This window comes from Onychostoma macrolepis, chromosome 20 (genome assembly GCF_012432095.1).
Source record: "Onychostoma macrolepis isolate SWU-2019 chromosome 20, ASM1243209v1, whole genome shotgun sequence".
In the NCBI taxonomy this organism is placed as follows: Eukaryota; Metazoa; Chordata; class Actinopteri; order Cypriniformes; family Cyprinidae; genus Onychostoma; species Onychostoma macrolepis.
The window spans coordinates 21,617,497-21,639,246 of NC_081174.1; the positions used below are offsets into that span (position 1 = coordinate 21,617,497).

General features: G+C 37.2%; 1 protein-coding gene across 1 annotated transcript; it reads right to left on the reverse strand.

Annotated features, from left to right (window-relative positions):
• Window positions 1-224: 224 nt before the first annotated feature.
• On the reverse strand, window positions 225-21,708 carry kifap3a (kinesin-associated protein 3a). The gene is made up of 20 exons (XM_058756459.1): window positions 21,517-21,708; window positions 20,836-20,967; window positions 20,605-20,750; window positions 20,458-20,516; window positions 20,214-20,355; window positions 18,316-18,415; window positions 17,800-17,924; window positions 17,521-17,619; window positions 16,432-16,610; window positions 15,424-15,586; window positions 11,255-11,355; window positions 8,772-8,880; window positions 8,582-8,694; window positions 8,317-8,482; window positions 8,102-8,227; window positions 7,897-7,995; window positions 7,707-7,792; window positions 5,191-5,377; window positions 4,409-4,502; window positions 225-1,326 (listed from the first exon to the last, which is right to left on the reverse strand). Exons 1-20 carry the CDS (start codon window positions 21,546-21,548, stop codon window positions 1,215-1,217), a joined length of 2,370 nt encoding a protein of 789 aa, XP_058612442.1. The 5' UTR covers window positions 21,549-21,708; the 3' UTR covers window positions 225-1,214.
• Between the last annotated feature and the right edge of the window lie 42 nt (window positions 21,709-21,750).

A 21,750-nucleotide genomic window follows, 5' to 3' on the forward strand; every position in this document is an offset into this window, starting at 1 on the left:
ACAGTCCATCAATGCATAAATATGCATAACCACCCTTTTAAGGAATGTTTGAATGATGGGAGTGAATGATTAAGAATGAATGAGATGCACGGCATTTCACTGCAATCCATGAAAGTAAACAAGGTAAGAATTTGCTGAGTTTCTGCTGTGCTAAAACCCCAACTATATCCAAAAGATTTCAATGAAAGTAACATACACAAGGAAAGCTTTTGCACATCAATTTATGTATTTCATATAGCACCACATTAAATAAAAAGGCATTTTATATAAAACAGTAATTAAGACAAGTCCCAGGCACCAATGAAATTGAGTTTCATAAATACTAAAAACGCACATAAAGAGACCAGTATTATTTCAAAAGAACACTTGAGTTTGGCTACATTACAAAAATACATATGAAGCCATTAGCGGAGCACAAAGCCAAGATGTTTTGTAAAACTGGTACTACAGTCTCAAAAGCAAAGAAACAGGCAACATTGTTTTGCACAATCACATTAGTGAGCAGATATTAAGACTGTGGCATGGGCACTGTGCTGTGTTGTCATGTATGAAATGTATTTTAACAAAATATGTTATTTCATTTTTGAGTCCACGGGGGGTGGGGGGGGGGCACTATCGTTAAACTGACCATTAGATCAGTTGCTTTATGTAAACATATGCAAAACTGAAGGAAATCCTATTATGGATGACAATGATTGACTATTAACTATAAATACATGAGTTGCAGCTAAAGCTACACAATATTTTGCTTCCAGAAACCTAAACAACTGTCATGCATTAAACGGATTTGTTTGAAATAGATGGTGTTTTCAACGCTCATAACTTAACTCACCTACATCACTGAAACAGCATGCAACTAAAATCCTACTTTTGTTATATTGCACAGAAAAGGCAATGTGGTGCCATTAGTTTCTTCAGTGTTGACAAGCAATACACAGTAGTAGGCTAAAGTAGGATATGTTAAAACTACATGATCGAGCTCAAAGTGAGGGCTGCAAATCATAGCTTCATTGAGAACATTCAGCTTAAAACACATTCAGACTGAGATTCACATGGAATGTAATAAATATCCACATATTACATAGAAAGAAATACTGACGATGAAGAAAATCAGTAGTGTTGCTTTCATTCGAAATGGTAAAGAGACCTAACTAGCATTTTTTGAGAACCATTTAATTGGTTTTCAAAAGTTTTAGGTCTTTCCTGACACTCTCCTACCGTGATGCCGTGTATCCGTAATAAAACTGCTCATCAGGCCGAAAGCCGTAAGCTGTGGCAGGACGCGCTGGAGTCACACCTGTCTGTCCGTACCCATCTGTCAAAGAACTGGAGGAAGAAAAACAGACAATTGTCAGCCTGTCTCTTCACTGCTGAAGAGTTGAGAATAATCACAAAAACTAACATAAATCATGTTAATGTGTATTTTATTAGGAAATGACTTGTGTATGGGTTAGATAAAGGTTATATGCATCACTAGATGGCGCTCTGATCCTGCAAAACAGAACTACCAAGATTAAAACAGAACTGCTCCAAACCTAGTGAAATACTAAATATATAAGTAATAATTATAACAAATTATATTAAATTTACATTATATCATATTATATATTATTTACACTATGAGTGAATAAAATTATTCTAAAATTATATTAATTCCTCAAGGCAAATGATCAATGAGATCATGTCATAATTATATATTATATTATTCACACCAGGAGTGTTCACAAATATAAAATTTGATTTTAAAACCATGAGAATAACATACATTTTTATTATTTTGTATACTCTTCTTTTAAAGTAAATTGTGAAGCCCTCTGGGAAACAAAGCTGTTTATATATATTCATTTGTAAACACCAGCAGTGTTTACAAAACCAGAAGTAGTATATTAATTCCTCAAGACAAATGACTAACGGGATCATGCCACATCAGTTGGAAAGGACTAGTATGATCTGCCTTTAAATAAACAACACCCACCCAACTTTGGCCTGTCTTCTTAATATATGGGTTGTTTGCTTTGCCCCTTCCAGCTCCCATAATGCTGTGTTGTTTTTAGACCAAATCACTTCCAGCGATCAGTTACATGCGTTACCCCTTTCACTCCCAGTACACCCGCCCTCTCTGGGCAGCAAGCCTGTCTTTATCCTCTGAGGAACACCACTGCCGTCTGGGGAAATTTCAGACTTTGTTAAAAAGCTTGAGAAGGAGAGGCTGGATGTCAAAGAATTTGGGTGAAACCGAAGCTTAGAACTAACAGAATAAGTTCAAAAGGGTTGATGGGAAGGAAACGGCAGTGTGTTGTAAATCAGATGGTCACTCCAAAGAGTGTCCAGGTATGAGACAGGCCTTAAAAGTGTGTTTGTGTGATATAATCATTCTTGCAGTGAATCATTCATCCCAAAGGGATGCTGTCATCCTTTCCAGGAAAGTTGAAAAGATGACATTTTCTGCAGGTTTCCACAAATAATATTGTTACTAGTGATTCAAACCAACTTTTTTCCATCTAGGTTCATTTGTCTAATCATTTATCTAAACCAAATCATTTGAGATGAAGATACTGTTTATCTTTCTACTATCTTATGAAACACAGCCATTGGCCCTTTACACTTGAGGGTCGCAGTCACAGTGCACTTGGTGATAATCTGAAGATCTGAAGCCCATGGCCCCTGAGAGTTAATACTGAGGTGAGATCCTGTAAAAAACACTCGGAAACCGCTAAACAAGAAAGTGTCTGTGTTGCCAGTCTCTTTCTTTCCTCTGGTGCCCAAAAATGATGATTCTGTTATTTTTTCTCACCCTCACGTCTTTCCAAATTCAAATTTCTTTCTTTCATGAAACACAAAATGAGAAAAGGGGGTGCTCTTTTCTATGAAACTACAATGAATAAAGACAAAAAAAGCACCATAATGTATTTTAAAAGTATTTCCATATGACAGGTTTGAAAAAAAATTAATAAAATAAAATAAAATAAAAAAAACTTCAAACAGTGGTAAATCAAATCAAGTGTTATCTGCAAACAAATGATGCCTGACCTTTTCTCAGAGCTGATTTTAATTATTTAGCCATTTGTTCTATTACTTCAAACCAACTGGTCTCTATTAGTGAATATATGAAGTCAGTTCCCCTTAAGTTCACACAGGTGTCCCAGCAGAGTAACCACAGGTGTAGTTCATCACATTAACTCTGGACATGTTACACAATGCTTGCCAACAGAATGTATCCAAAGAAAGTAAAATAAATAAACGCCACGTGGTTTAACACTTTCTAATGCAATGTCATTTAAACATTTTGTGTAGTTTAAGTGTCCACAAATACTTTTTGTGGGAACTGTACTCGTCCTGTTTGGCCCTGGCAATGTTTCACTAAAAATAATGTTTTACGCTTTACTGCATTAAAATAATTTTATTTTACTTTAAAATATTATATTAATTAATTACCTTGTAATGTGTTTTTTGTCTAAATCATAACATTCACAATGAGGAACTCATTATTTTTTAAGCAAATGCAGCCAAGAATTTGTTTTTCATCTGAAATAACTAAGCATTCTTTATGTGCTAAATGAAAGATTGCTCTGTGCTATTCTATAAATAAAAGTGATTCTATTAAAGGCTTTTAAAAGAGCTGTTCCCAGTGTGTCTGGCTCCTGACTCGGCGCAGAGGAACCTAGGCTGGATTTCATTATTGTGTTAACCTGGATCTCTAACACCACACGGACAAAATGAAAACCACACTTTCAGGCCGCACAATTCCCTTTGCACTCTCAGTATATTCTACAGGTATTGCTTACAAAGAGCTGTGAAAAAAAACATGGCTTCCTCTGCCGCCCTCCTCCCCCTCGTATTCTCTTGCTCCTTATTTTTCAGTGCCTCTTCTCTGACTTCACAACTCCATCCTTTCTCTCACAGACTAATATATAATTTAGCAAGCTCTCCCTGTTGTTGTTAGACCTATGTTTAAAGCCTAACACCTATGACTGTCTAATCATTTAAAGGGGTCACTGTATTATCATTAATGGCCCCATATCAAATAATCCCCTCTTTGATTACTGAGTTGAATATTTGGAACAGAGTTCAAATATTTTGCACAGTCCCATGACACAAAGTGGGCCACACCATAAATCATTGCATCAAGTCATCACATTAGTGCTTTGCTGAAACCCCTAACAGTAGGTATATGGCAACTGAAGCAGATTTGGAAAAAGCTGAATAGAGGGAGCTGTGTTTACTCTCAAAGCTGAGGGTATTACTGTTGGAGGAGTGCTGCGGCCTGCTGGGATGCCGGAGGACTCTTTGACGCAGCACTTTTGAGCCCTTCCCAGCTAAAGCCAACAAAACTGGCAGACAAAGATGTGTGTGTGTGGTGCAGTAATAACAAAAGCCAGTTTGACTAATTCATCATATTTAAATGTACCTGCTGGGGAAACCCTGTGGTCCTAACAGGTCTCCGTTCTGGAAGTCTGTGAAGAACTCTGGACTAATGGCACCATCTGCTGGGATTATTCCATCTGCGGCAATCACAAAGAAATCAATTATCAGTGGCACCTCTGTGCTAAGGCACTACAGAAAATACAGAGATGCATCAAATTACTCATAATATTTAGCATTTATTAATAAAATTCGAATTAAAATTAAAATAAAATAAAAAAATTGTACTAAAATTTGAATTATGAATTAATTATTTTAAAATTAATAATACAAATAATTTAAAAGTACTGTTTGTTTATAATCTGGATTTTTAACTAGATTACAGACTATAGTATATTTCATATTTATATATATTATAGATATATTAGAGATTTTTAATTTAAATAAAATTAATTAAAACCATATTAAAATGACAAAATCAAAAGGTAAATTTAAATCATGTCTTTTTACCCCAATATCTATTATTATTTTATACATAAACATACACATTTAGAATCTTGAATCTCACTGAATCAAAAAAGGAAATGTTTATTAAATATAAAAATACTTTTTTTAAAACAAGCAGCACTGTCAGAATTACTGCGGAAATACCAGAGGAAATATCTTATATAAGGGGCCAATAATGTCCACCGTGAAAAAACCATGTCTGATCATTTAGAAAGATATTTTAAAAAACACTAACTCAAAGTATGCTGACAAATTAAACACCCTATTCATAAGAACTATTTAAATGCAGCTATATTTCTTAAAATCCCCGCCCAATATAACCTGCGCTGTAGAAGAGGTCTGGCCGTTCCAGGATGTCACCATTTTGGAGAAAAGTTTCTCCATCATCTCCATACATGAAAGGCTCTGCCTCATCCATCTGCCGGTTCTCCACCATCTCCAGCCACTGAGAGTTATGCCAGCGGAACTTCTCACTCTGGATCTTCTTGCCCCACTCCACATCATATTCCTACAGATTCAGACAGAGAGATTATAAGCACAGGACACAGAAAGGCTCTGCCTGTATTACCTCGCTGCATGTGCCACACCGAAGATGTGGGATGAATCAGGTGCGCTGTGTTGCCTGGCAGACGGATAACATGGTAGCTGTTTATTTTAACTCCACAGGGACTGAGCGTAATAAAACCTCTTTGAGGTTGGTGGAAATAGCTATGCTAAGCAACCCGGCTCTCTGATTAATCATCCCCACACGGGGTGGAAGGCCTGGGGCTCTGATGGCCACCTGAGGCCCAGGCCTCAAACAGGCCTCATTGTCACCAGTCCTGGCCTCACTGGCATACACAGTGACACTTCCTGCCAGGGCACAAATTTATCATTGTTAAGCATTAAAGGCACCACATGCTGCACTCCTGTGGCCAATCACCGCGATGAATGTGGTCCGATACACTGGCTAATCAATCTTCAAGTAGCTGAGCTCATGACATTACTGAACATTTGGATCCAGAGCAGGTTTGGGTGTTTTATAAATAAATCTGGGGGAAAAAATCTGGGGGACTTCAAGCGTGTCCAGAAATAGCATGTAAAAATGAATTATGAATGACTTTTCCTGTCTGGGTTAAAAACCGCTGTCACAAAGGAAAAAAAGGCTTGGGTATGACAAGACAAAATTAGAAAAATTCATCAGATTTTCATATTTGTATAAAACAGAAAAAGAAAAAGGGGAAGATGACCAACAACGTGTATGTGAATGTGTGGTTGTCAGCGGTTCTGCGGTCTGTCCACTATCCTCACGAGATATTAAGCAGACATCTCCTTCTCTTTCTTTGATGTGGCTCGCTGCTTTAATGGCCCTTTCCGATCAGATGTATGGAACACTTCCCTTGGCCTCAAGACCAGCCCTAATTACATTAATCTGAGGCCTGGGACAGATCACACGTGACAGAGCTGCTTCAAAACAGCTTATACATTTAACCCACCAGCAACAGCGTTCATCCATTAGTCTTTTATGTCAAATGACCCTGACTACAAACCGTATGTGCCATATTTTTCATTAACAATGAAGACAATTGGATGGTCTCCCTCTTGACTCAAAACAAAAGAAAAGAGGAAGAAGATGTGGCAAAATTTTTTTGGAACAGTTCTCCACAGTGTTAATTGTTAACTAAGTCTAAAATGATTCAAACTGATTTCCGTTAGGTGACATGAAGCTGAAATAAAATATGAATGTTAGATGAAAAACTTGAATGACTAATATCACCTTGGCAACTAACTGAAATATAACTGAAATTAAAGCTGCAGTCTGTAAGTTTTGCCTCTTTGTTGCCATCTCTGTTTGAAAACCTGGAATTGCAGCTGTGTGTGGAATTATCTTGCTTGCGTGGGCTGTGTTCCGGCACGGCTCCAGCGTGGATGAATCTAATGTTTTGAGGTGAATGTGTAGCTGTCAGTCACCGCACCGATGTGGATGTTTACTGTACTTCGCAATCACAGATTCTAGCCTACGTCTTGGAATATATGACCCAAATAAGAATTTTCACCGTATATTGCCATCTGAACAAGTAATAAGTCTGCCATGTTTGTTCTGACCAACTGAGGAAAAAAGAAACATTACAATAAATTGCGCTACCAATGGTGATTAAATCTAATGATCGGTTATCTCATATCACATCAAAACGTGCAAATTATTATTATTGTTATACTTTATTCTCAAATTAGTAATGTTAACAACATCAGCATAACCACATAATCCTTTCTGGATTACAATCCGCCATCAAAATGATACATTTAATTATTCTAGCTGCTGTGAGAAAAGGCTAAACGATCCGCCACCTGCAGGATCCTCACATGAGAGAGCCTAGCAGCCGGGAACACTTCTTTATGTTTACAGACGTGACGTAATGATGCAGTGCCATGCTCGAATTTCCCGCGAAAACCTACCATTACCACTCAAATTAGAAAACATCATTATAAGCTAACCGTTGTGAATCGGGCTAAAGTAAGACGACAGTTTTGAACACTGGCTGGTTATGTACTTGCTCAAATATTGATTTTGGATAATTTGTAACCAAAAAAAAAAAGTTACGGACTGCAGCTTTAAGTTGAAGTACTAAAATAATTTAAACTAAATAAATATAAAAGCAAAATAGAAGTATAAAAAAAAAAAAAAAGAACATTTTTCTGAATTACTAAAACTTAAACTAAAATTACAATGAATATTAAAAATATAAAAATAAAGCCTTGTTCAGAATATTAAGAAATAATATATAAGTCAAACAAACAACTTGAAATTGGAGGAAAATAACTGCCCACTACTTGAGGTACAGCTGATTCATACTCACAGCAATGATGTCCAATGTATTGTCACACACTTTGCGTATTTCTGCATTTTTGTCGTGCATCAGGTCAATGAGATACGCAGGAGCCTCTGATATGATAACAGTCAAGGACAAAAACTTTGAAAGAGGAATCGCTGTATGACTGAACTACAACATCATCACGCAACTGCAAGTTTTACAAGATTAAGGATACGTGTTTCTTTTATGATGACATCTCGGGTGGCCTGGTGAAACACCATTTGGTAAAAGACGTATACAATCTGACATACAAACTCATCGTCTTCTTGCTGGGCTGAGGATGGAAGAAAGAAAGAGATGATCATTTCTCTACTTCCACTAACATATGTCAAAAGAAACAGGCATTTTAAAAGCACTGTGATGGTATGAATGTTTCCTACCATTCAGCAGCTCTATTAGAGCAGGAATGATGCCTGATTTGGCCAACATTACAGCACAGGAGTCGTCCATGGAGACAGTGCCAATCATGATCACCACCTCCAGAATGAGGTCATCCTCTGCAGAGCCTAATAGCCACATATCACGAGACCTTGCAACTAATATTCTCATATATTGTGCATTGTGATGTAAAACAGTAAAATTGATTGAGACAGACCTGGTTTGAGGTGGTCTTTGAGATAAGGCACCAGGTTATACTCCTTAAGCACAAGTTCCCAGTCAAGATCAGGAATAGTAAGATTGGAAAGAGTTCCCAAGCACTCAATCACAAACTCCTCCTCTTCCTTCAGTCCGATCTGAGCCGCCAGGTCACCGACATAATCCTCAAACACATCACATGCTTATTAGTTTTCAATGGAATAAACATCAATGAAAATTTCTACATAAACTTGGGTGAGTATGTTCTTGGTTTTGACTCTCACAATGAAAAGATTTTTAGAAGGTCCATCATGCTGAGATATATTTCGGATCATCTTCATCATCAGAGGATCTTTTAGCTTTAGTGCTCTCTTCATCAGCATCTTCAGACCATTGCCTTCAATGGAAACATTAAATTAAGCACTGAGTCTACTCTTCAGTGTTTTTTGGTTGTGCTTTTGTATCTGTTCTCACCTTCACACATGATCTGGGCATTCCTCTTGTTGGCACCCAGGTTGATGCAGAAGGAAATGAGCTCAGCGTCAATCCTCTCCTCACCACAGTCAAACAACATCTTCATTACCTTACCAACAAAACACCAGGAAATATCAATCAGATCACTTGCCACAGAGTGTAGTTGTCAGCAGCCATTACTCCAGTCTTCAGTGTCACATGATCCTTCAGAAATCATTATGATATACTGAATTGGTGCTAAAGAAACACTTCTTAGTATGATCAATGTTGAAAACAGCTGTGCTGTGAAAAGTTTTGCGGAAATTGTGATACATTTCTTTGATTAAGTCGAAAAGAACAGCAATTTATTTAAAAAAAAATTACTTACTGACATCAAAGTCAGCTAGGCCTAGTGTGTGTATATGTTCAATTTAAGTCCAGTTACCTCATACCCAAAAGCTTCAAGCTCAAGTGCCCTTCTTTCCTGAAAGATCCAACTCAACAAAGTCAGCAAGCGCCTTGAAGTACTGACCAGCCTAGAACTTTAATCAAACCCGCCTTTGTCACACAAAAAAAAGCTGACAGACCTGAAACATTTTTTCCAAACTCCCGCACCCAATTTGTAAGTTTCCCAGACGTCCAGGGGTTCCTGATTTTCTCAAGCGAATCTTAACTTTAGACACGAACCTTACATGTCACTCTGCATTAGCTTGGCTAACGTCACCACACCCCGAGCGGAACAGAGGACTGGACTCTGCCACCTGAGGGGACGGTAGGGGTCCAGGAAGGGAGTGTGGGGGGAAAGGGACTGGGCAGAGGTCCAGGCCTGGGCTGAAGTGGTCAAGGGTTGTCAACATCGCCCCCTGACGTTAACGATAAGCAGGAGGCCCGGAGAGAGAGTAAGAAGGCAGCGGTGAGTATGCAAAGCATACAGTCCCATACTGAGTATCACATAGCAGCCGCCCTGCAGCCTAAATCACTGTGGCTAGACTTACTGGCACCTGCCCTGCTTTCACATGCAACATCCAGTCGCCCCACCAAAACCTTGGTAACCCCCAGCCTGCAGTCACCATGTTTTCATCTCTCTAGTCACCCAATTTGTCCATGAAGGGCCTTTCTATTTCCTTTCTTCTTACACTTTAATGTCTGATGGTTCCTTATTCTGAATGTTAACTGTAATCTCCAACATGCTTCTGTGATCTAATTTAAATCTGATTTAAAGTTTATTTAACAATCCATAGTAAGGGTGTCACAGTACACAAACATGACAGTTCGGCACGTACCTCGGTTTTGACGTCATGGTTTCGGTACAGCAGGAGAAAAAAAAAATAAAAAATAAATAAACATTTTAATTGTAATTGAATTTATTTAAAGAAAAAGCTATTTGTTCAGTAAACCATTGTTTAAAATTATTTTTTTTTAAACAATGGTTTACTGAACAAATAGCTTTTTCTTTAAATAAATTCAATTACAATTAAAATGTTCTACCTCAGCTTCTGCTCTAGCCCTTTTACATTACTATAAGTTACAATTAACAACAGAGAGCCCAATCTTAAATTCAATTACTATTTATTTTTAACTATAATAATCAACACTCAAATTAAAAATTTGTATGCAAACATGTAAATTGTACATAATGCAGTTTTTAAATTAACTTCTAAATGATACAATTTCCATTTGTTGTTGACATACAATCATTTACACAGTGGCTGTCATAACTTGTTTCATAAAAGATTTAATTAAACATACATTAAATAATACATCACTAACAGTTAAAGTAAAATATAATTAATATTTCTCAAAATGCTCTTCTCTAGACTTAATTTATATTTAACGAGCTTTAGACACTGATGGCTTGCCTGAGGCAAATGAAATGCTACGTGACATTTTGTTTACAAGCTGTTTTATTGACGTCTTTCCGCGGTTGAAACACTGATTGAGCGAATACATGAGATGTTCATTCATGTTTATTTCACATTTAAACTAGTAGTAAAGAGGAAGTGATGATCGTGCAGAGGCTTCTATACAGCGATCTGTCACGACGCCACATCAAAGAGCGCCAAAATGGCATTTATTGTCTGAATTTCCTGAAAAAAATGGAATGATTTGTTCGGTATACATGCGTACCTAACCGAAAGACCTGTACCGAAGATTTTCAGTATGAATACGTGTACAGTTACACCCCTAACACATAGTGACCCAATGAAAAAAGGGTGAAAGCGACAAGAAAAAGCCATCTACTGCACTGGGTTCTCAAACCTTTTGACCACTGAATTTCCAAGATTTTTCCAGTTATTTGTGATCAACTGATACCGTCTACACTGGATGCAAAGCATCATGGTGCAACAAGACAGTGACAGTAAACTGATGCTGTTTTAGTTCTGACGTACTCCACATTTCCAAAAACAGTAGAAATGGATTTGGAACTTTAGACATCTTCAAGCTGTTATAGACCTCTCCTGTCCCCTGCTATAAGATCATGCTAATGCAGGCTGATCTCTCACCTGTGGAATGCAATCCGTGTAGGCAAACATAGACTTGAAACGGTCGTCCATACTGATGTGGTACAGAATGCACATGGCGATCTGTCTCTGCGCTTCGTCTCCTGAAACACAAACACACACAAGCCATGAATGGACAGACAGACTCTGCATATTCAAGGTAGCCTGAACTACACCTTCTTTAGTAGAAACACACAGCAGGATAAACAGGACAGCACCAGATTGCACTTTTGATTGATTTTGATTTGAGTCACGAGTGTCCCAATATTTAGTGGATCAAGGCCCTTTGCTAGTGCCAGAATTTGTGTTCAGGATTCACGTCATAAGGAACTAGGGAGTGGAATGAGACATTTTTTGGTCATTACTGTGGAACTATGCGACCATTCAAAAATCTGTGGTCAGTAAGACTTTTTTGTTGGAAAGAAAGAAAATAATACTGTTGTTGATAAAAGCAGCATTAAATTGAACAAAATGTACAGTAAATACTTGTACACAGATGCTGTTCATCAAAGAACTCATCAAAAAATTCTAAAGAATAATATACCATGGTTTCCACAAAAATATTAAGCAGCAAACTAATAACAAAAAATATTTCTTGAGTATCCAATCAGCATATTAGAATGATTTCTGAAGGATCATGTGGCACTGAAGACTTGACAGTTCTTAATCGTAATAATATTTCACAATATTATTGTTTTTACTTTATTTTTGTATCATAAGATACAATTTTTTCCAAAAACAATTAAAAATCTTACCAACTCTAAACTTTTGAACAGTAGTGTTATTATAGACAAAGCAAATCTGCAAGAATTGCTTTGTTAATTTTAGGATCTTTTTTAAAGATCTGGTATTTATTTCAGGCCTGAGTAATTCTGACCCTGAGAAAGCACAGTTTCCCTTCACAAAGCAGACTGAAACCTGGACCTGGTAAGAACCTGAGCCTCCGACTTAATCAGACAGACAGACCCAGACCCCAAGAGAGGGAAGAGGGGGTGGGGACGGGTCGGAGCCGGCCATGGACCCTTTAGGCAAGGTTATCTCAGCCTATTGGAGCCAGATGTGCTCCCAGAGACCCCTGAAAAGAGAAGGGCTTCTCCATTTAATTGGGGAAAAAAGGAGGAAGCATAAATTTTACTGCCATTAATAACTTCAAGCCAAGCTGCTCTGCACCGCTAGCACCACGATTGGCCTACACATGTGCTTCTCATTAGTGAAAGACACACACAAGCGTACAAACGAGCTCTAGCGCACACTCAGAGGTCAAGCGCAAACACACACACGCAAACCCCGAGTTAACGCCTCGGCCTGCGAGTCGGGAGAGGAAAATGGGGGATCCTTTATGAGGATGGAGGAGAAGGGCCTGTAAAAATGTTCAAAACAGCCCCGGAGCCTGGGAGAAAAAATCCCATTAAAAATTCATTATCCTGTTCAGGGTACGTTTAGTGGGAGAGCAGGAGAGCTAAACTTCAATTACACCCCAGTAAGATTTAAACCACCCAACCGCCATAAAAGCCATAGCAGCCAGGCCTTCAGGCGACCACTACAACCCTAAACTCCCATGTCCTTCAGAACTGATCGAGACATTGACTACACACTAACGGTAAACAGGGATCAAGTTGGTCGACCAGTGATCCAATAACTCAATCACTGAGGTTGACTTGTTTATCTGGATTTTTAAAATGTATTTCATATTTTTACTTGCCCTGCCAACATTGTTATATTTTTGTTATTAGCAATTAATTTTTTTATTTGTTGAAATTATTTAGAATATAATTTATATTTTTTCTTCATATTAGTTCATATTAGTATAAAATGCTTTGCAGAAAAACACATTTAAATTTTGAAACCATAAAAGTGGCAGTGGGTGGCAATTGTAGGTAATATACAGTCATGGCCAAAAATATCGGCACCCTTGGTAAATATGATCAAAGAAGGCTGTGAAAATTAATCTGCATTGTTAGTCCTTTTGATCTTTTTTTTTTTTTTAATCACAAAAATCTAACATTTCATTGGATAATAAGAATTTAAAATGGGGGAAATATCATTATCACACGTTGGACACAATTACTGGCACCCCTAGAAATTCTTATGAGTAAAATATCTCTGAAGTATATTCCCATTCATATTCACAATTTTGAGCACTCCAGGGTGATTATGAACATGAAATTATCCAGCCATGGCTCCCTGTTTCACAGAAATATAAATAGGAGGGAAAATAAAGCCCAAATTCCCTTAATCATCCATCACAATGAGAAAAACCGAAGAATATATTTCTGACGTGCAGCAAAAGGTAATTGAGCTTCACAAATTAGTGAAGTGGCTTTAAGAAAAGAGCTAGAGCAGTGAAAATTCCCATTTCCACCATAATTTTTTTCATAATGATATTTCCCCCCATTTTAAATTCTTATTATCCAACAAAAGGTTAGATTTTTGTGAATTTTTTTAATAAAAGATCAAAAGGATTAACAATCCAGATTCATTTTCACAGCCGCCTTTGTTCATATTTACCAAGGGTGCCGATATTTTTGGCAATGACTGTATAAGTGATATATAAGCACTGGTGTGCTGTGTGACAGGCGAAATGGTGATTTCTTTTCTGCACTTGGATGTAGACTCCTCCTGTACTGAAAAAAAGTACACAGTAAGAAAGTCTTGTTTTCCAGTACAAATATCTAAACATTCTTAAATCAAGATAGATTTACTTGAGAAGCAAAATTACATAAGATGCTACGTCTTGTTTTCTAAAATATGTATAAAAATTAAGTGAGTTTTTGCTTAAAATAAGAAAAATGTGTCAATAAATTTAAAAAAACTTGATGTTCCTGTGACCATGTTCTTACCCCATAAGCAGATATTATTTCTTGTTTTAAGAAAAAAAACTCACTTTATATATTTATATTTTTTTCACTTTATATTATTTCTATTTATATATATTTTTTGTCACTTTGCTTCTCAAGTAAATGTATCTTAATTTAAGAATGTTTAGATATAGATAAACGAGACAACTAATAAGAAAGTCATTTTTTCTGCAGTGTGATGTAAGAGGGAGTTGTCGATCAGTTGGTTCTGGTTCTGAGATAGTTCATCAAGGAGGTTTGAGAGGATACCAAATTTCACTTTCATCTTATCAGCAAGGTCAGAAGAGCAGATAGGAGCCTCACTCAGTGCACGCTGAAGATTCATGAGGCATTTGCAATACTCTGACAGGACTGGACGTCTTCATTCTTACAAAGCACACCAGATAAAAGCAGAGGTTACACACACCTTCTTCAAAAAATACTTACAAAAACATCACATCATCCACACTAGTGAAAAGGACCATTAGCTGTTGGCAGCCAGTCCAAAGTGTTCATAAAGAATGAGTAGTTGTATGTGTCTGACGGAGAGAGAAAATCTCCATAAGCCGCTAAATGTGGACTTCCCTCGTGCTGGAAGAACAACATTTACTTTAGAGCCGAAGCTGTTTTTTTAACAAATATATTACATTAATTGCACGGGACACACGACACCCCCCTGAGGCCTTGCAAAAAACACATTGTTGGTGCCAAAGCCAACCACACCTGTATATGCAGTCCATGCACCAATCGTGTGTTTCGTTTCATCTCGGGAAGTGGTCTTTGAAAGACAGGACAGAGCCAGACTGTAACTGCTTTATGAGGCTAAGAAACGTTTGCATACTCAAACACAACATAAATGACTAGTAGATTTACTGTCTATGACTTATGCTGTCTCAATGGTTGCAACACAGCAAGTCTGTCTAATGGACAATTAATTTGTCTGAATAATAATTTGAAATCATAACCATGAGATAAAATAGGGCCAAGGCGTTTCATGAGCAATGTGGGTTTGAAACAGCTCACAAAATTTGGAGCATTTCCCCATTTTTGTCCTGCCCTCGCTCTACTATGAGCATATAGAAAATAATATAATAATAATAAAAAATTCAAAAATAAAATAAATGTATAACACGACAAAATAAAATATCAATAATTAAAAAATAAAAAAAACAAAAAACAAAAATAGATTTTGATTATCTCTACCATCTATATACACACACACACATACATATATATATATATATATATATATATATAAATAAAATAATAATAAAATTATAATATAAAATAAAATAAAATAAAATGCTTATCCAAAACCCCCTGCAGGAATCTTACCTAGCAGTGAGGTGAGTTTGGGCAGAAGGTCCGCCTGCACCATCTTGCTGCGGAGGCTGGTGTCAAAGGAGAGATTAAGGAGGAGGCGAAGAGTTACGTTCAGGAGATCTTCATGTTCACAGGGCACCAGTTTTGCCAGCTTCTCTACTGTATCTATCTCAGCCTATCAAAGAGAGAGAGATGATTGTGATGGAGTAATGTAGGAGACTGTTGTCAGGTCAGTGAGTTAGTTCTTTATGAGCCTGTGGCTTTGCTTGTTAACACATCTGCTTGTTCCAGCTGTGGTCAAACACAGCCACAGACGGACAGCCCAGAAGAAACGTGATCCCCATTAAAGCCACTGTTCACAGCCTGGAACCAGTTTTCAAATCAAGCCTTCAATGTTAATAACTGCCTACATCTACACCCTTGCATTCACAGTCGGCGTCAAACAACGTGACAGAACCGTCATCTCCACACGATTGAAAGCATTAAATTAATCATACAAGAGTGGGTGTTATTGTTGTATATCATTTGTCAAAGTCGTAATAATCTTTGCTCGGCTGCCTCGACAAATGTGTTTAATTTAGAAGATCAGAAATTAGCTGATTAATGAATCCAAATAAATGATTGCTGAGATAACCTTTGGTCTAGAGTTAAGTGTGTGATTGGTTGCAGGTGGAGGAAGTGTGGGATAAGTGGTCGACTAAACAGTACAGCTAAACTGTCTTGAAGCAATACAGAACATCACATGAGCAACAAGTTATGAGAACAGGTGTGCCTGATTTAGAAAGGAGAGAGTAATAATAAGAAAGTGACAACTAGGGTGGTGTAGCCTTGTGGGGTTTGAACCTGCAACCTCAAAGGTTGCAATCTTTAAGCACAGCATTTAAACACCCCATGAAATCAAAATTGGAGTTCTGGGGCTATTAGAGCATGTCTCTAAGCTTTTAAGGCATCAGTGTACTACTAAAAGTTAACAGAATAAATAAGTCACTTTGGATAAAAGCATCTGACAGTATTCCTTACCATGTCATTCTTATTTTCTAAGAAGATACTGAGTTTCTTGAGGAAGGACACCACCAGCACCAGTAGCTCCTCACTGTCTCTGTCCAGCGTTTTCACCAGAAGGTGGACAATGTTCTTGTTCCTCATCTTCAGCTCTGTGCGAGTGTCCTCAGACAGATTCAGCAGCAGGTACAGAGCAACTGATGGCAGAAAAACACAAACAGCACAGTTATCAATACATTTTCAAATCTGCATTTAAAACAGATAATACTGGAAGCAGATTTTGTGCTTTTTAGGTTCAAACTGTATTGTTCAAAAGTGTGTTGTAACAAAAAAAAAAAAAAAGAGGCATTAAACATCAAACGTGGCAGTAAAGACCTTTTTTTTTTTTCCAATAATACAAAAGATTTTTCAAATAATGTTTCAAATAATGTTCTTCTGAACTTTCTATTTATCAAACCATCCTGAAAAAATATCATGGTTTCCACAAAAATATTAAGAACAATCATAAGAAATGTTACTTGAGCACCAAGTCAACATAATAGAAGGATTTCTGAAGGATCATGTGACACTGAAGACTGAAGCAATGGCTGCTGAAAATTCAGCATTGCCATCTAAGGAATAAATTACATTTTAAAATGTATTCAAATAGAAAACCGTAATTTTAAATTGTAATAATATTTCCACAATATTACAGTTTTTACTGCATTTTTACTGGTCAAATAAATGCATACTAGTGAGCATACTTCTTTCAAATAAATCTTTCTGACACCAAACTTTTGAACAGCAGTGTTTATGTTTATATATCTTTTGTAGTGCACTTTTTAATATTTTAATGTGTGATTTCATTTGTGCTTATTTTTTAAAAAGAGCAGTGCAATTTCTATACCAACTGAATTGTAAAATAATGATTATTAGTAAGAAAATCACAAACATCACCTGACTGTTTTTTAATGTTGTTTAGAACAGTGCATATTTATAAAATCAGCCACGACAGTCATATTTGGCATCAGTATCAGCCACAATTTCCATTGGAGCCTGGCAAAACACATCTTTAAGCTATAAAATGAGACATTTCTATGTGGGCGTGTGGGTAATGATGTTTTCTACCTCTCAAAAGCTGTTCCTGTTTGGTCAGCAGTCCATGGTACTTCTTCAGGGCTTTTTCGTACTCCTTCTTCAGGTTCTGATTGTCTGGGTCATCGTCCCGTTCAAAAAGTCAAGGACCTTGTCTATTAAACCCTTGTGTTCAGAGCAGTAATTAAAGGGCAACATTTTAATTAAAACATAACACCCATGCCCCCTGACCCTTGGCATGACTTTACCTTTACCTTTTCTCCGACATCCTGTCGCCCTTTCACCTACAACCCCGCTACACTTAAAGGATATCAGCCTTCTTTTTCTTCTGCAGTTCGTCCTGCCATAGGTCATAGCGCTTCAGCTCATGCTCAATTATGCTCATGCACAGTGCGCCGATCTTGTAGTGAGTGATCAGGCCGTGAAACTGGGAGAAACTGGAAATAAAAAACTTGTTTGTCTAACATTCACCATGCATCCAACCATGCCAAAATAAAGCCTCAACCCATGTCAAACACGCTCGCTCACCGAGAGCATGATGAATGTTAACCAAACCGTTGCAGACTTCAGCAGAATAACATCGGAAGGGCAGAGATTCAAGAATGATTCTAGCTTTCACATTTACCTACAGTCTGGCTTTTCATATGAGTCCTGACAGCAGCTGATGTGTCGTATTATGATAGGAGTATTTAATATTATGATTCTCACGCAAGAAAATATATTCTCCTCATGGCACATCGCCATTGTTGTGTCTCAGCTCCGTGCACAACACCCATCAAACTGAAGAGTGAGTCTTGGCTAGAGTGTGCAGATGTGTAGCCCGTTTACCTGGAGAAACAGAAGAAGACGTAGATGATGGTGGTTGCCAAATCGACACTCTGCTTCCAGTCTTCCCTCAGGACCCGGGCCAGCGCGCCCAGAGCTGTCTCTGTGGGAGAGCAGACAAAACACTAAATGCTTTCATTGCTCATGAAAAGAACTCACGTTGTGAATACAAAATGGCAACAGTTTGAAATATGTGACTGCTTGTGAATAACTTGTAAATATGGAGAATATGTTAGGATACGGGCTAATGGGAAAAGAAAGAACACACTTGCAAAGGAGAAAATGCATTGTGGGTAAAAATCAAATGACACTATGGTAGATGCTAAAAGGCAAATAGTCGAAGGAAACTAGAAAACAGGCTGTAGTACTACAAATATGGATAGAGTTACAGTAACCAAAGGGGTCAAAGAGATCGGACATATAAGGGAGAGCATAAATGGAAGAGACTTACTTTTTTATGAATGGATCCCCATACTCTGTTTTATTAGTGGCATTAAGTTTAATGAAAAAAAGAACTTTTGAAAGAAGTCTCTTATGCTCACTGAGGCTGCATATATTTGATCAAAAACAGTAATATTGTAAAATATTATTACAATTTAACATAACTGTTTTTTTCTTTTAATATATTTTAAAATGTAATTTATTTCTGTTATAGCAAAACTGAATTTTCAGCAGCCATTACTCCAGTCTTCAGTGACACATGATCCTTTAGAAATCATTCTAATATGTTGATTTGGTGCTCAAGAAATATTTCTTATTACTATCATCAGTGTTGTGCAGCTTAATATTTTTGTGGAAACTCAAAAGTACAGAATCAATTTGAAATAGAAGTTTTTTGTAACTGCCACTTTTGATCAATTTAACGCATCCTTGCTGGATAAAATTATTAATTTCTTTTTTTTTTTTAATTAATATTACTGACTGATTTTGAATAGTAGTGTATAAAGTCTTTGTGCTAATATGACAAGCCCTTTTTCATAAGGGTAAGGGCAGAAACATTGGGGCTAAGAGATCATTTTCTTATGAAGGAATGAATGAGGTACGTAAAATAATGGAATGAGAATGACTGCAAAGAGATGATCATAACGTCCTAAATATGGCATCCTACAAAAGTGGTTGACATTTCACCAAAAATGAAAAATCTGTCATCATTTACACACCCTCAGTTTGTTCCAAATCTGTAGGACTTTCCTTCTTGTTTTCAAACCCAAAATAAGATATTTTGTAAAATGTCAGGGTCCAACATTGGAGCCCATTGACCCTTATTGCACAGACAAAAAAAACACTTAAGACGTTTTTTTTTCAAAATACCTTCTGTTGTGTTCCACATAAGAAAGTAAGTCATACAGGTTTGGAACAACATGAGGGTGTGTAAATGATGACAGAATTTAATTTTTTTTAGGGGCACTATCCTTTCATACATGAGGAGCAAACCAAAGCTTTATTATATGGTAAGTAAGGCTTTATGCTAGGGCTGGGCGATATATCTCATGCGATGTGCATGTGCATCTTGTCAGTAAAGCCGGTTCCTTGATTAGCGGTAAATCTCCATCACCTGCTTTCAAATGGAGCGGCATTTAATACATGGAGCCGTAGATCACTGAAAAGCTACGCAATATCGCATTCATTATCGCAGATGAATCGCCTTCGATAATGAACGTGATATTGTGTAGCTTGTAAGTAAACTACGGCTCTGTGTATTAAATGCCGCTCCATTTGAAAACAGGTGATGGAGATTTACCGCTAATCAAGGAACCGGCTTTACTGACGAGATGCGCATGCATATCGCATGAGATATATCGCCCAGCCCTACTTTATGCGGAAGGTTTAAAGATAAAATTCTAAACTGTTTTACAATGACTCTTTGACATTTTAGCCATGAGCTCCAGCATGTAACACACCATTCTGCAGCAACTCCTCCAGGTTGTCAGGGTTACGGGCCAAATGGAGGATGAGTGTAGCTCCTCTGATCTTCTCAGGGATGTCCTCATACAGAAGCTCAACATAGTCATCTATGCTATTAATGTTGGCCTCCTCATCAAGCTGCAAGACACAAGGCATTAAGTGAGTCAAAAATGTTTTTATACATTTTGGTTGAGGACTCAATAAAAATAACACAAAAACAAATTCATATTCATTTCATACCTCCATGCCTTCAAAAGGAGTCAGGTCTCTTGGCTTGATCTGTTTCTTCTCTTTCTTTTCTGAGTAAACAAAACACAGACAATCACTAAAGCACTGAAGCATTTTTTTTTTTTAAATAATATGTTTACCCTATTCTTCTCAGCTTACCAGCAGATTTCTTGCGGTTTTGCAAGTAGAACAATAACTGTTCCACCTCAGGAAGTCTGGAAGGGGAAATGAGTCTACACTCCTCCACTACCTTCCGTGCTAAAGATGCAATATCTGTGTTGGAATTCAGGCTTTTCAGACGGATTCTGCAATCGGAGGAAAGTTTTAGCTCTAAAAATCTACCACACAATCAGTTTTCCTACAGTACCCCATTTATCCAAATGATCTTACATCTTCTGGCACTCCTTGCGTTCTCCTAGCATCGGGTCTCCCGTCTCCCCCAGGATTGTAGCTTCCACTTCATATTGGACAACAAGGGCTTTTTCTGTGGGGTGGACATCTAAACTGCCACCCTTATATTTCCTAAAGACAAAACATTACAGATAATTATTGATTATTGTTATATATTACGTATTACCTATGAAAGATGTTCGATGCATAAAGCTCATCTCAAAAAGCTTATCTTTAAAAAAAGTAGTATTTTATTGATAAAACAAACATGTTTTTTTATCGTTTTTGTTTTGTTTTTTCTCAGATATGTTCCCAGATAGTAACTTATCCTTCAAAGCACCCTGAAGTAACATTAAATATCACAGCAAATTAACGTTAACATTCAGTACCACTGTAAACATAGCATACGTACAAAATACATTGTATTAATTCAATAACTCTGTTTAATATGATGATGATTATAACGCCTATTTAAACGCCACTTGAAGACTGATGTATAAATATAAACTGATGCCATAATTTTCCTGAATATTTTGAAAGCTGTACATATACATCAAAAATTAATGTCTTACACCTTAGAAAACAACATTTACACGCATATATATTGTGTTTTTATGCAGTGTTGAGCTCAAGCTCGATAACTAGCTAATGACACTCTCGCTCGCGTTACAAAACACTCACCGTTTTAAATATCTGGCGTCGTCCGCTTGCATTGTTGCTCATAAATTAAAGCAAATAAAACTGTGCGGTTGATTTCTGTCTGATGTTTTGACGTGTGTCTAATGTGGCTTCATCGTTTCTGGTCTGGCAGGATGCTGCTGTTTGTGTTGCTATGGGTGTGTACTGAAATTTTGTGAATAAGCGAAGAAGCAGAAACAAGCGGAAGAACCTCTAGCGCCACCTGTATATGTGGAG

Bases quoted from the DNA above. Each gene is read 5' to 3' on its own strand.
- kifap3a (XM_058756459.1), bottom strand. From the start codon at position 21,548: ATGCAAGCGGACGACGCCAGATATTTAAAACG. The intron at 20,968-21,516 runs GTGAGTGTTTTG...TTTTGTCTTTAG, and splicing joins GACGCCAGATATTTAAAACG to GAAATATAAGGGTGGCAGTT. The intron at 8,881-11,254 runs GTGAGAGATCAG...TTTGTTGGTAAG, and splicing joins ACACGGATTGCATTCCACAG to GTAATGAAGATGTTGTTTGA.